A 15,601-nucleotide genomic window follows, 5' to 3' on the forward strand; every position below is an offset into this window, starting at 1 on the left:
CCCGGTTTCACCAAACGTCGCTCAACTTTAATCTTGGTTTAACTCGTGATTGTGTCTTTCTAAAGTAACAGTTGGAAAGAGACAAAGAACGAATTAAACTAAGCTTAATGTAACGTTGGCGGGGCCAGGCCTTAGCGTAAAAGCGTCCGCGGGTGAAATACACGCGGATAAAAACCAGCTGTTATCCGAAAGTGAGAAAGAGAGAGAGAGAGAGAGAAAGACATGTCTGGAATTTGATGTTGTCAACTCGTGCCACTTTTCGCGCGGCGATGCGTATATTAATAACTGGCGCGCGCCTCGCTCTTCATCTGGCAAACGAGATTTTAACCAGGCATGACGCTTAGCGTTGATTCCAGTCGATTGGCAACTGATCTTGATCATCGGCGGACTGGTTGTCTGCGTGATCCTGATTGGCATAATAGTCTTACTCATTCTACAATGTCGCGATCGCATTAAGCAGCCACGACCACGTACGGCGCAAACTCAAGAGACTGATATGCGTAAGTAATTACAAAACCCAATACGACGATATATATTCGGTCAGCCCATAAATAACGTTCTAGGAAAGGAAGCCTGATTTATTCTCGAGCTAAAAAGTAAAAGACCTTTATCGCCAGAAAATTGAAAGTGGCAAGAAGCTGTAAATAACGAAGGAAAATATATTTAGAATTAAAATGATTAATTCGCTTTTATTTTGTTTCACTTGAAAAGTATCCCTAGAAGACCGCATTATTTATGGAATGACCCAATAGATTACCAGATGCTGTAAGAAAAATTGCTCCAGAGTAACAAATGTACCAATTGTGCTCGATATAACACTCGGAATAGCGCTTTAAGATTTGATCTTTCTTCTATATTCATACGTCCTGCAGTACATGTGTTAACGTGCTCTTGTCGCCGTTTTGCCACAACAAATTGTTAAATTTCTCAAGACCTCCGTCGATTGCAGTCGTTTTTTTTCTAATTCATACAGAGGAGACCGATTCCAACGCCGATCGATACAGAGAAAGCGATAGGAGCAGCAACCTCTCGGATGTCAAAGCGGACATCCGAGCGGGATCCAGTGTCAGCAACGCGGAAAGTGTCACGGCCCTTGACAGTGAAGGCGAAGGAAGTACCAGAGGAGTAAACGCCTTGGCGCTCGCTGGACCAGTGCCGAATCCATTATCCGGTTATCGTTACAGCGCCGATTATACCGAGCCTTCCTTCCCGCCGAAGAATAACGTAAGTGGATTTAGAGTACGTTCGATACCTTAACGACTGTCAAGTACCTCTTTGAAAGAAAAAAAAAAGAAAAGAAATGCGATCGATTTATCCGGGAGCAGACTTTTACATGGAGATATACTCCTCGTAATTCGTGTCTTATCGATATCTCTAAGTGAGACGTCTGTCTTCGCAGGATGGTAGTAACAACAACGGTTACGTGCCATACGTTGACTACACTCGCGATTACATGCCACCGACGACGCAGAGCATGGGCGCGTCGCGAGAGTCCCTGAGCAGGATACCCTCGAGCGGTATCCTGTCGTCGAAAAAAATCGGACTCAGCTCGGCGAACCTGGGAGGCAGCACGACTCCGCAGACGACGCCGATCGATCCGCGATTTTCCGCGACATATGGCAACCCCTATCTCAGGTAAGTATCTCTCCCCAGTATCTCTCTGTTCGGACAAGACGGCGTCGGCTCGTTCGGACAACGAACCGGGGAGAAAAGGGACTCGTTTTATCGTCGGGATCTAATCGAGCGTTAAAATTTTTCCAAGGTCGTCGACTCGAGACGGGATTAAACCACGGGACAGACCAGGCAGTACCTTCGGCGTGATATAATTGCTCCTCCGCCGAGCGAGCGACGCGATCAAAGTTCCAAAATTTCTGAGGGTGTCAACATAGTCACGATTCCAGGATCGCGCTCGCGCGGATGCCTCGGACTAATTATAATTGGCTCGCGTCATTGATCGGCCGCGGATACCTTAGGCGGCGTCACGTCCCGTTTACGTATACGCCACGCGACGCTTGTCATCCCCGTGCGCGAGAATCTCACGCCGTACGTGCCGGGAATGCGCTCGTCGCGAACGGCTAAATTAGATATGAGAGCGGAGCGCGGTTGCGCCTCGCGCGAGAGCACCCGGGAAATGCTTGGCCTCCCTTAAAAATATTACGGAAGCACGATGATTAAAAAATCACCGGGGAAGAGAGGGATGGGGCGAGGAGAGAGCGAGAATTCTTCAGAGGAGCGGAGCGTAAATTCTATTCAAGGCTCGCGTAAATTCCGCCGGCGACCGGCACATTGAATTTGGCCCTCTGCTTTCCCCGGGTGCTTTTAAAATTCTTGTTTCGTTGTGCGTTCGGCGGCCCTCCCTTCAAAATTTTATACCCTCCCCGCCGGGAGATGACCTCGAAGCGTCTCAGTATTGTGTCTGGATATACCGAGTTCACGTTTCGCCACCCGCATCCGGTTCATACGTGCTCCTCTCTTCCTTCTGTTTACCTTCCTCCGCCAAGGATGCAAACAGCAACAACCTCACGTGTTTTGTTTCAATTCGGACCCGGAATCCAAGGCTCCTCACGAGTACGAGCCCGGGACGAGGCGACTCCCTCGCTTCGAGACGAGGAGCGAATTCGTTACGGTTTCAGTTCAGCTCCGCGGTTATAACGTAGAATAAAAGCTGACCGAGAGCTGTCAACGTGCGGCGGTCTCGCCAAGTCTTTCCTTTTTCGAAATGGCGAGAGATATCGCGGAGGAGCGCTTTCAGTCAACGTCAATGATAAACGCATGACTGGCGAAACTTTGGAATACTTTTTTTCCCAGTGATTCAGTTTCAATCTGAATATATCATTTTTCTCTTCCTTCTTACGATCGACTTCTACACTCTACAAGTTTTACACATAAGTGTCTTATGCGAAAGTCTAAATGATTATGAGTCTTATTCGAGAGGATGAAATGTTGAGCGGTGGTTTCACAGTGAAATCTTATATTTACAATCGCATGAAGATTATCTTCCGATAAATTCAAGACGGTTTCTTGAATATAAGATTTGACTATGAACACCTTAAAGTTTTATGTACTTTGTTCATTAATTTTATCAAGTGTCCAATGTCAGTTGTAAATCGTTGATCGACCGTCTCGATGCGATGAATGAAAATGAGAATATATTGGACGCTCGCACAACGAAGAAACGTTGAAGCACTCGTGACGCCTGTACAGGAACGAAGTCGCGACGAGTCGGATTCAGTTACTGTTTGCATGCCTGGTGTGCCTCTCTCTTCTCTTTTCGCGATTTAAATTCCGACGCGAGGGAGAAAAAGCCCGATTTCCCGTCACTAACGCTGCATTTCTTTCTTACAAACGAATACAGAATGTCAGCGGCCGAGCAGCTCCGACACGCGCCGCACACAGCCGTGCCGGGAGTCACGCCGGCACCGCCGCCGTACACGCAGGCAATGAGAATGAATAGCTTGAATACCTTGAACGGCGCTGGCCCGCAGGTTGGTACAATAGCGAAATGTATGTCAAATTCCTAAACGTAGTTACGCCGACGCGCGGAGTGCTACGCGGTGGCTTGGCGCAACTTGGGGGTAGATCGGGCGCGAGCTGTCAATATTGCAAAAGCCGTTGCAACTGCGCCCGCCAACTACTTTCATTTTGCAAGCGCTAATCCTTTCCCGCACGGGCCCATTCCAATTCCCCGAGGCGCGTAAATTTTCTCCTGCAAATTGTTTTTGTCTGTTCCCCGCATCGCATGCCTCCGCGTAAGATACGCGAAGAAAATGAGCTTTGCCTCGCCGAGGGGATGAAGGGAGGGGGGAGGAAAAAGAGAAAATTTTAAAAAAACCCAGGTAATCAGGTAAGTTGTGTTTCAAGCACGGTTGAGCTTCATCGACGCTCCGGATTTTATCTTGGACTCTACATAATATGAGCGCGGTATTAAGGGATGCATGTAAATACGATCCAGAGTTAAACTGTAATTTATTTTTTATTCCTCCGAATCGTTTGTCTCTAACGACTCTTGTCGGCTGACAAAATTCGCGATGGCGATTCGTTATTTTTCCCTTACGTTCCGATTTAACCGAGCAACCTGACTAGGTGTTTATGATCAATGCAAACGCGCAGCGCAGTGCGGTACACGAGCTATTGAGCGAAATAATATTATAAACCAGTAATAATGTCACACGTTTGATAAAGTACAATGTTCAGTCGCTATGGCGAAAACGTAAAATGTTGAATTTTTTTTTTCTTTAGGACCGTAGGAAAAGTACCATAATAACGTGGCTGAAATTCGTATTACGCAGTTTCACAAATCCTTTTATTTCCCGAAATGAGAAAAAATATGGCTTTTACCACTTTTCCGCTCGCATATTACTCGCTGAATGTGTTCATACTGTATAATTCAATCTTTGCACTATTTGAGGCTTTATAGTTTAATGGATATAGATGGGAACATTAGCTGGAATATCTGTTTTACGTTTCTATGGAGATGGTGTAATTAAATATGTGTGTTACGTATCATAAAAATATATTAATGGTACTTCAACTTTTATAGATACACAAAATAAGTACATCATAAGTTTTTCAACGGAAATAATTTTATCTCCCTCTATAATTGGTACAGTCTTAATGGTGGAAAGTCCAAATCTGTAGAAACCATAATTGATATTCAGCGAATCTATCGAGCGCGATTTATGGGGGCACGTCTTTAGTTAACAAGTGTCTTTCTCGAGTTCAACAAGAGATTTAAACTGAATAAGAGAAAGTATGTATTTTTTCTCTTAAATTGAAGTAAGAAAACACACGATAGATAGAAGCAAAGTAGTATCTATAGGATTCCCAACAGCGTGGGGTAAAATGGTCGATAATGTGACTCAGGATGTCGCGTTTCTTTCTGTGTTGCAGGCCCCATTGTCAGCGCATTACATCACCGGCGGCCCAAACGGGGCCATGGCGACGGTGAAGCGCACATCCGCGGTGGGCACGTTAGCGACGCACGTATGAGGCCAGGGGATCTATCCGAATTAGAACCGTCGATACTCGGGCCTAACTGAGACCACCTTCGAACTCGGATGCGCCCACGAGACGCCCCGCTACTTGCTCGGTCCGCGGCCGGCGACGCTAAGATCGACGATGACGCGCGACGCGCGACGTCTCGTTGACGTATCGGAACAAAGTCAATGCCGCTACGACGAGGCCCGGCACGCTCACGACACGGAACGCTATAGAGCGGAGTACGAGCGACTTGTAGGACGAAGGTCGCGGGGCAGCAGGGGTCATGGCGGGGTCACGGACCGGGCACAACGAATGGCGGAGAATGGCGAGGCGCTCAAATATATCGAACTGGTGCTTCGGCAGTTGCATGCGGCTAGCAGAGATCACCGAGAGCTCGTGCGGCGACGTCACGCGGACGTCCAGTACGAGGTCGGTAGGCGATTCAACGAGAGAGTCTGGCATCATCGTTATCATCATCATCGTCTTTATCGAGAGGAGCGCGAGGGCTCGACGGACGGGTCTAGAAGTTGGTCCCGGGCCTCGAGCAGCCCGTGGGAATCGGACTTGACTCTGAGGAAAGCGCAACCGGACGTTACCACGAGGTTGCTGACAAAGAGAAGGGATTACGGTGGAACGGCGCAGAGCACAGTCGACATTCTGAGGCCGGCCCCCGGACGCGTCCGGGATGGAATAGCTGCGGCCACTTACCAAGAGATGAAATACATTCCCGAAAGTGTCGGCTGGAAGGGCGCGCGGGAAACGTTCGGTGCGTGGAGTCTGCCCGGAGCGTCATCGGGCAACGATCGAAGGACATCCTCCACCGTCGTTTAACGCCGCGAGGATCGTAGCTTTGTGCCGCGACAAGATCCGTCGATCTCAGCAAGAGGGTTGCGGATGGGACACTCGAGATGAGACTCTCTCGCGAAGGAAGGAAGGTATCGACGAGGATACGATCGTCAACGAGCGACTCGTTCGCGTTAATGATACGCTTGCGCTAGAATTGCATCAATCGAAATCAAACTATCTCGCTGCGCGATTGTGAAACGCAACGCACGCCGAAGAGACGGCCGGTGCGAAAGGGACGCCGATATCGAAGGGAACGGACGTACTCTCCTTTTGGGTCAATAAGATTAGATTTAGGAGCGACGAAGAGCGCCGCGAGTGCGCTCGGAGGATATTCGTGAGTACGAGACGAGGGGGGAGGGAGGGACGATGTTGGTTGGGTTCGTGGATCGAAGGTACTCTCTTCGGTCGGTGGCGAAAACAGACCACTCGGTATCGACAATCTTCTATTGACGTACTTTAGATCTTCTATATAATAAGCGTTTAATAAGACTCGCTCGAGCGGAAAGCGACGGAAGGTCCGAACGAATCACGTCGCGAATTGTTGCTGTCGCGGTGGTAGCCGAAATACCGGGAGACACTGTCGACGCGATCGACGACACGGTCATTCTCGTGAGACCTCGAGGATCCTCCACGAGGCTGGGAGCTTTATTGCAGAAGCCGCTTCCCGGTAGTGAACCGAAGCTGGGTTTACGCTTGACATTCACAGTGCGACGATTCTACCCGACTCTCTTATTCGCAAGGATACAATGAGAGTGGTTACTTTTTCACAGTGTTTCACGTATTCTTCCTCAATGATCTCGATTATTACTTATGACAGTATATTTCTCAAATTGTAAGTATACTTTACATACAATATTTCAATTGTTGAATGTAGTTGGCGAAGCTTAGATGGAAAAGTACGTTAAAGAAGTAACTCTCGAGAGATGTTTCTTTGCATTTACAAAATTACAAAATTCACTTTCGCCCCTATACTAATAGGTTTTTCAACAAGACAGTTGGGACGTCCACATGACGCGACACCGACGAATGTCAGGCGCAAACCGCAACGAGATCGTTTCGGCTGCCACTGCGATGTTCACTGTGTCGCGCTGCCTTTTTGTATTTGTAGGGAAAAAGAAATAATGACAGATTAGCTTATAAGAGATGTGCCGCTCGTGCAACATCCGCAGACTTAAGGGCGCACGTTAAGGATTAACGACGACGCCGCGGTGGCCACGTGGCTTTACGTAGCGACGATAGATCGCGACAAGTTCGTGGCTTCGCGTTTCCTCCGGCCTCAAGTTCCACGTGCGACGGACAGGTAATTAGTAAGCGCGGGTTCGCGCCAAGGGAATTCGGCACCGCGTGTTTTGCGGCTGTTCGTATTTGTAAGATAGATAGCGAAAATCATTAGGTATACATATATAAATATATTATACACCTGTTGTCAATATGAGCATAGGGCCTATATATAGAGTGATGGCACTACGTGAAAGCGAATTCTATTTGAAATAAGCTCGTTCGCGCGGGGTGGGACGGCTTCATGTAAATAACTATTGATAAATGATTATTATGTACGTATAAAGAAAGAAAACGTAACGGGAAATACGAAACGCGGGCGCGATGTCCTGCGACGTCGCGGTTTCGTCGCGCATTTTTCCAAAAAAGAATGACGAAGGCGCGCGACTAGATCCGCGCTCAATTTTACTCTCTCGTAACGCATTATGTTGTCACCCTTTCCATTGCATATGTCGTTTTCACCGCGATATGCCGTGGCTCGTTACCGAGGATCGAATGATTCAAGGAGAGATTCGATAAGTTCGCTTCTTCATTTTTATAATATAAACTCCGACACGCCACGAATCAACATATACTTTTATATTATCTTCGAAATAAGTTTGTGATTTAAGAAACGTGTTGTCGGTGTCCATGGAAATTTAATTTTCACAGATTTAACAACATTAAATCTCTCACGATATCTCCAAGTTTCAAGCTATTCTAAAAGATAACCGCTCTGAAAAATGTACGAAAAGTGCGACTTATCAGACTATGTTACATCGTTACATCCGCCCTTCCTCGGGAACGATCGACGGCGCGAGCGATCCTCGATTTGTTATAGTGCGATCGAGAAAAACGTATCCTGAGAAAAATACATGGTGATGTATAGAGCGGTCATAAGGGATACCATTCATAATGATAACGAAACAGGGTAGCCTATCAATTATTAAGACAATTTCAAAAGTCGAAGGCTGCACACTACAGACTGGGCCGTACGCTCGCGTATCCTACGTCGTCAGGATAACGATTAATCCGCGCGCGAGAAACCCCCGGCGATTCGTTGTACCGTCGAGGGGGGAGTAGGACGAAATTATTATTAAACGATACCGATCGTCGCACGTTGAGGAGCTAAAATTCCGACCGCGAATGCGCTTACGCGTTCGCGTCGTCAAGAAGATATCTTTATATCGTAACGTCTGTAACATAAATACTTCTGTACATATCTGGAATTATTGCTCACCGTATCTCGTAAGATTTAGTTAGTTTTGTAACTGTGAACCACTATGTGCATACATACTTCACTTTATGAGAGGCGCCTCGTGACGAATGTTTCGCGCTAAAGAGACGGGGAGTCCCGTTCATTCGAAAGGACATCAGCCGCGTCACTTGCGAAAGGGTTTCGCAGATCTGACGAGAAATTATATCGGCTTATCTCCTTAATGACGACCGTGACTCTTTCCTCTCGAAGCGAAAACGCGTCGTCGAAGTCACGACGTAGGCAAGGCTTTAACGAAGGCTTTAATTTAATATTAACGCACCGAATGTACTAACATCCTTTCTAACTGTCGTCCACGTGGAGGAAAGCATAGCTAACTCGTATCAGAGAGCCCTTTAAGCTACATTATTAATTGAAATTATCCCTCTTTCTCGTTACAACGTCGTTCTTTTTTTCTCTTGCGTGCCGGCAACCCAAACTTTCGGCTTACTGTCAACAAGTAGGAAAGAAGTGCGATACCTTAATTAAAAGTCCGTCGCTCACGGTACAACGTACAACTTTTTAATTTCGCGTGAATGACAGTTAAATTGCGGTTTCGCCGACGCGTTGTCAAATCATCGATGCGGGCCGTTGACAAGGGATTACGCGAATCATCCATCCGGGGTTTCGCTTCTCGTGCATCATTCGATCATTCTGTACAATGTTCACGCCGATGTTACTGTTAACTATTTAAGATTTCGGAATCTTGAGTTTCGCGCGGGGCGCGCACATACGACGGCACCGTGTGCGCGCGGAATGGCGAATAATGCATATATAAGTATCGCGCTTGCAAGTGGTACTCTCCGAATGCCGAATGTGCGGCGGGGAGGCGAGAGGGGATCCGTCATCGGATCGTCACTGGGGACGCCTCATCGCGAGTACATTCGGCACGGAGAAGTTATACATACAGAAGTTACATACGATTTCTATTATAACAAAGAGGAAAAAAAAGAGAAAAACTGTAGATTAATGAGGTATACACGCGAGAAGTAACTACAATCAATGTACTGGATGGTCCGTGTGGCGATGTTAAAATTAGAAAAAGTTTATGTCGTTTGAATCTTAGGAGTTTACGCCTTTTCTGCCGTAGGACCATCCTATACGTATTAATTGGTTATCTGTCAATTATTAATTGAATTATATCAATTTCTTCGCCTTTAGTCAAGGAACGCGGGGAATGGGTGTAGCGTGATGGCGCGATCGCGTTGTTGTAAAGTCAAATTTCCTAGGCAATGTAAGAGACGGTCCCTTTTAGCGAACGCGGGCGACCCCGTTCGCATAACGAAAGACGAATAATTGCCTAAGGGGGTGGGACGAGGAATTTTTCAAATTTGTTGATACTTTTCATACTTTACGACTAGGGATTATGGCCTATTACTACTATTACGCAAAGTTTATCCGCCGGCTCGGTCGTTTTTACTCGCCCTCAGCCGCGTTTCGTGCGATCGTAGAGCACGTTTCAAATCACGTCGAGATGCAACACTGTAAATAGTAAATACCTTAGAGCGGCATACGTCATATACCGGAATTTCACCCGATCTCACCCTTCAGTACCATTTCATTCGCCCATACTTACATCAATAGCCTCACTCTCCTATATTTCAGACATAAAAATGGCGCGTATCGATTAACGGGCTCCGAATTGTTACCCCCGTAATACTATTAATACGTTTAATACTAGCGATCCCCTTTAACCCCGAGGTCTCATAATTTTAGGATTTACGTACAAAACTCCAGACTGCCGACTACTGCATAAAATGTATAGTATATAAATTTCATAGCTCTTTTAGTAGGCTTCAAAGTTGTGCGCTACGACTGCATGAATATGCTAGACGCTGAGAGGATCAAATTAATTAAAATGCAAATGTAATCAGTAAATGCCCGCGATGCTGAAGAGTTAAAAGAACCGAACCGAACCGGGCATCAAAAAAATATGGCGAGTATGCCTTTCTAGGGTAATGCGTCCGACTTTGCCCCTGTCTTATAAATCGCGAGTATTAAAAAGGGCCGAGTCGGCCAAGAGAGATTCGTGAATGGGGAAAGTGACTTTTTAGAGAATGAGCGCTCTCTTTGCGTGCTACCGCGAGCTGCGTAACGTGGCAATGGATTACATGAGTATAATCTATTTCGAATTCGACTGAACGACACACACATAGGAGATAATATATACCTCCATATTTTTCTCGATGTTAAGCTTTTTCTCAGAACGTATATGGAACGTGCGTGGGTCCGCGCGAGTCAATCGGAAATAAAAACCCCGACGTCGTCGTCGCGCGCGCACGTCAAATCGCCCCCGACATCCACGTGTTTCGCGACAACCGGATGCAGCTGATCGCTTTGAAAGTGCGATGCCGTGAATTCCCGATTCCAGGATGATCGCTTTCGCTCAATTACCGCGAGAAACGCGTTTATTTCAGCGACAACGGAGATCCCTTTGCCGAAAAGAGAAAGAAAATGTTAAATTTCTTCCGCGGTCGTCTCGCGACCGCCACTGTTACGGATAGAGGAAAGGAAAGCGGGAAATTAAAAGAGTAGCCATCTGCGAAAAGTCTATGTTACGTATCTTCCGTGTGTGTATGTGTGTATGTGTGCGTGCGTGTACTATGATCATTTTTCAAAGGGAATCAGATCTGTCAAATTGATTACGCATTCGACGCAATTGATTGCATTTTAATACGTTAGGAACGACACTCTCGCGTACCCGGGAACGGGTAGCCGACGTCGATCTGTTGTTGTCATTTTGTTTGCCTCGCGATACGTCGCGCCAGATGTAGGGCAACGATGAGGAACGTTATTCCGAAATTGGTCAGAAAAAGCACTGATCGCAGAGAAGAACATTTTTAGCCGCGAGAAAGATTGATGGCAAACTGTTTGCCATCAAATATCTTTTTCGCGAGAATTAAACGAATCAAATGCGATTTGAAGACTCTTCAGATTCACTATTTATTTGCCAACTTTTCGATACCGGCACTTGATTCGCTAAATAACAGCTCAATTTCTTTTCCCAATTATCCGCGATCTTCTTACATGGAAATATTTCAATAGAGTTTCTCTCTACGGGAACGATACGCTAATTAATGAAATAAATTAACGATATAATTTATCGGTATCCGCAATGGACATATCGGGGAAACTAAATAAAAATTAATAAGCGTATTCCCAGCGTGCAACGCAAAGATGCACAAATCAATTAAATCGTTAAATTGCCATGTAAAGAGTACAAAGGATTCTTGTACCGTGATCTGACGCCGATATTCGATTAAAGCACCCTCGAATCTCATAATTTACACATCGCGAAACATATCCAATGCGTATTTAAACGCTGATTTTAGCGACATTTACCGTAGCGTGATTACCATACGATATTAACGGGTTGATGGCAATCAACGTGATTTACAAAATAGAATTTCCCCGTGCAGAAACATAATCGTATATAAGGTGACGTGTCGTTTTACTCGACGGTACAAGAACTTTTGTTGGACGTATTATATCCGACGATGAATAAACTTCGAGAAACGATCCTTTGGATCAAGCTCGCCGACCATTTCTGAACTGATAGCTTTTACCGATTCATTCATTCTTATTACAGCGACTTGACAATTAGTACTCTTTAAATCTTGAAACATATACCAATAGAAATTTATCATTGTGATAGAGACTAGGCGATGTGAAGCACCAACGAAACAAGTGTAACGTTGCTTTCCTCCTTGTTTCGTCACAGACGCGAATTCGCGGGAATTTAATTTCGTTTTTAGACAATCGACGCCATTCAACCAAGTTTCTTCGTCAGCGTAACGAAATCGCACAAACAAAATTCGTAGAAAAAATACGTGATCGCGTATCAATCCACTACAGACTGAAAAGTATCGTGCAACTTCTTATCAGCGTGTAAAAATGCACTCTTTTTTTTATCGAGGAAGAAGAAGAAGCCAAAGTTGAAATTCAGGTTTTTCCCAGCGCCGAATTTACAATCGAATCGCGAGGTTTCAGATTTACGCGTTTAGCGCGAGAATAAATTTCATTTCGAAATGACGTGCGTTCAATTAAAAGTACGTCAGACACAACCACGCTCGAACGCATGTAACATATCATGTCCATTACTCGTATCGCGGAGCCTCGATTGCAATTGCCGCTATCGATTACATTAAGATTGAATTCCGAATTCCTCGCATGTACCTGTAGCAATTTAAAAAAAAGAGAACAAAAGGGGCGTGAGTGACGCCGATAGAGATTATACACGCAATGTTCGCACAAGATCTTCCGTTAAAAGAGAAAAGAGCGAGCGAGAGAGAGAGAGAGAGAAAATGAACGAATGAGAACGCGTTAGCGTGAAAGGAAAGAAAGAGTGAAGAATTTTTTGCAGTAGCGTGCCCTCGATATACACGTGAAACGCGAGGATTGAAAGCCGGTACTTGTTCGGCGGTATCCATTTCCGCGCGACAGAGCGTCGAGAGATGTAACTATACCGGTTTAAAGTCCCTGATTAAACGCTAATCTCGACGGATTGCGTGTACAGTAAATAACGACGTAAGTGTAAGATAAAAAATTGCCGTGGCAATTCGTATCCGTCCCCCGCGCCGAAGGCGGGCGGGGAACTCGAAAGCGCTTACCCGGCTGTATTCGACGGCACGGTATTGCGAGAACTCCTTAATGCGAGTGAGTGAGCCTGAGAACTTTATTGCAACGCAAAGTGGTCAATCTATTTCGATATGACAGTGTGCCAATAATTCTTCATCCCAGTGTAGCTAAACGTACATCGCGTTTTCTTGATTCGTTTCACCGTAACGAGGTCCCGGGGATCCGTTCGTGACCGCGTAATCGACATTTTCATTCGACACGCGCATGATATTACCGTAAGAGTGTAAGTACAAAAATATTACGACCTATTTACTTTCGATTTTTCACGTCCCTCGCACGGTAGAGTCGACAGACATCACCCGTATCTCCATCATTCCCCTTAGCTTATCCGGATACGCGGTTATTTGCTTTCTTTTAACACGGCGAAATCTCTATCTTATTTGTCTTATGCACGAGTGAGGATAAAGCACGATTTGCAACGATGTAAATACGTAAAGCTGTATCAGAAGTCCCCTGTTTAACAGAGATTTCTGACGAATAAGCTTGAAGCGTGAGAATGGATAGCAAATTCTGAAACAATCTTCCACCTAATTTTAAACGGACTCTAACGAAAAAATTTTAAGCCGAATAGCAATTACGTGTTTAAAACGCATATTTGTGATAGACAACGACGTGCAATTCAACGTTTTCTGTGCAAAAAGAAGAAATCAATTTCAACTCTTTGTGACGAAGGAATTATCATCGGGAGGATGTGCGCAATTTCTGATACACCCTCGTACATTTACGCGGAGCGTACTTCTTTTCAATCGTGTAAAAAGCCAAAGAGATTTTATTTTACGTTACATTACATGTGTATTATTTCAGTTACGTCCTGTACGTGGTCGCATGATTTGTGTGCACGTTCACCGAGTGCTTTAATTACTTTTATTATTAATTATTCTTTTACACACGCATATTATACTTCCGCATATGAGACTGGTGTAACTCGACGTATTAACGTTCCCATAAAACTTTTCTACAATTCTTCGGTCCCTTCGAGCCTTAGTTCTCAAAGCGGGATATTTTTGCCTTATCTGACGGAATCGTGTCTTCTCCTTGATAAAGATGTAAGATAAAGATAAACAATGGGTCAATTATCCATAATTGTCGATTATGGTCAATCAAAGCGCTTAAAACATTCTGTTATTAAGTATGTTTGAAAATAAGGCTAACTATGATCAATTAATTCATATATGAGATTATTAAAATTTATAATTAAAGTAAATATGGCACCCCTTTCTTCGTACATTTGTCACGGAGCATCGAGTCCTTTTAGTTGCACCAATCACACATTTTGGAAATATAATATCTAGGAATGTGTTTTAAAAAACGCAATTTTTACTATGCAATACAATTTTATAGCTTAAAAAAACATATATACACATATATATACGATCTATTTTATCATGATGTACATTTTATCTCTTATTGGTGATCGCATTTCCGTGCAAGATAATTATGTAGTAATGATTATATTATTAATTTTATTATTTTGTTATTTGTAGCCCATCTACGTACTTATCGTTAAGCGAATGTAGTGCCGTTTATTTTATGTTTCCGTAGAATGTAATATGTACATATATATCGCCGATGTTATTATATTTTATTAAATATCTGCCATAACATAGTCCCCCGTTAGTCTGACGTTTCCCTTCGTTCTCGTATCATGTTTTTTCTTGACTCATACCTCGGATATTGCGGCACGCTATTTTTTTTATGCCCCCTTATCCAGTGCGCAATTATCGATGCGTCGATATATTGGAAATTACATTGTATCTCGCTGCCGCGTAACGTTGTATATGTTTCTCATTTTGTGCAAGGCCGAGATGAAACAAGGTAATCTTTGTGCGACCAACGTTGCATCGTTGCAAAGAAAACGCTAGGAGCTACCCCCGAGTCAGCCGTCTTTCTTAAAAGAGCACATTAATATATGCATCGGTGCACCCATTCTATTTAGTATCGGCGCGTAGGGTCAAGCAGAGTAATTGTGACGCTAAGATAATAGTGACGTGGCAACAATAAGAGCAATAATAATTACAAAGTCATTGGGTAACGATGGCACTTCATTCGGGCGTAAGAAAATTCTTGGAGACGCGACAATTCGTCATTTGTCTCTCTCTATTCTCGGAAATTGTTGCGATATTACGTTTAACTTAGTATCGCAGTTGACCGAAAATCCCTCTCGCAAGATCGATGAAAAAGAGAGAGGATTACGAGACACTCCGCAAGAATATTCAACCTTTTTTTCTCTCGCGTCCACGAAAATTTCGTTCGATCTCCAAACGATGTAGAGTGGGTCGAATTAATCGGGATTAAATATGCTGCAAAAACTAAAAGAGAGATTTGCTACGCTGATCGCTTTATTCTTGAGTGGCGCGCGTTAAAGTGTTTTTTTTCCTTTTCCAAAGTGTTTTGGCTTAGCGCGAGCAGTGAAAGACGATGAATTTGCACTTTCCATGTATGTGCCTCGGAAAGCAAGACTTTCGTTGCTGTACTCGCCCAAATATAGTCTTCTATATCTCACGTGTAATCGCGTACGATTCCTTTGTATACTTTGTATACTATCGATGATTTTTTTTTTTCAGGGAAGGCTTAACGAGACGGTGGATCGGTGTGTGAATAATGTAAAACATTTCCTCCGGGGGG

The 15,601-nt window shown here is 44.6% G+C and overlaps 1 protein-coding gene across 1 annotated transcript in view; it reads left to right on the forward strand.

Annotated features, from left to right (window-relative positions):
* Positions 1-5,028, forward strand: part of LOC105559569 (irregular chiasm C-roughest protein-like) — a 132,027-nt gene extending 126,999 nt beyond the window's left edge. The window contains exons 9-13 of the mRNA XM_012007964.1: positions 345-500; positions 974-1,224; positions 1,400-1,635; positions 3,356-3,485; positions 4,891-5,028. Coding sequence (XP_011863354.1) covers positions 345-500; positions 974-1,224; positions 1,400-1,635; positions 3,356-3,485; positions 4,891-4,989 — 872 coding nt within the window. The 3' untranslated portion in view covers positions 4,990-5,028. The remainder of the gene's footprint in view (positions 1-344; positions 501-973; positions 1,225-1,399; positions 1,636-3,355; positions 3,486-4,890) is intronic.
* The last annotated feature ends 10,573 nt before the right edge of the window (positions 5,029-15,601 follow it).

The sequence above is a fragment of the Vollenhovia emeryi genome, unplaced genomic scaffold, assembly GCF_000949405.1.
Source record: "Vollenhovia emeryi isolate VEMERY1.0 unplaced genomic scaffold, V.emery_V1.0 DF939264.1, whole genome shotgun sequence".
In the NCBI taxonomy this organism is placed as follows: Eukaryota; Metazoa; Arthropoda; class Insecta; order Hymenoptera; family Formicidae; genus Vollenhovia; species Vollenhovia emeryi.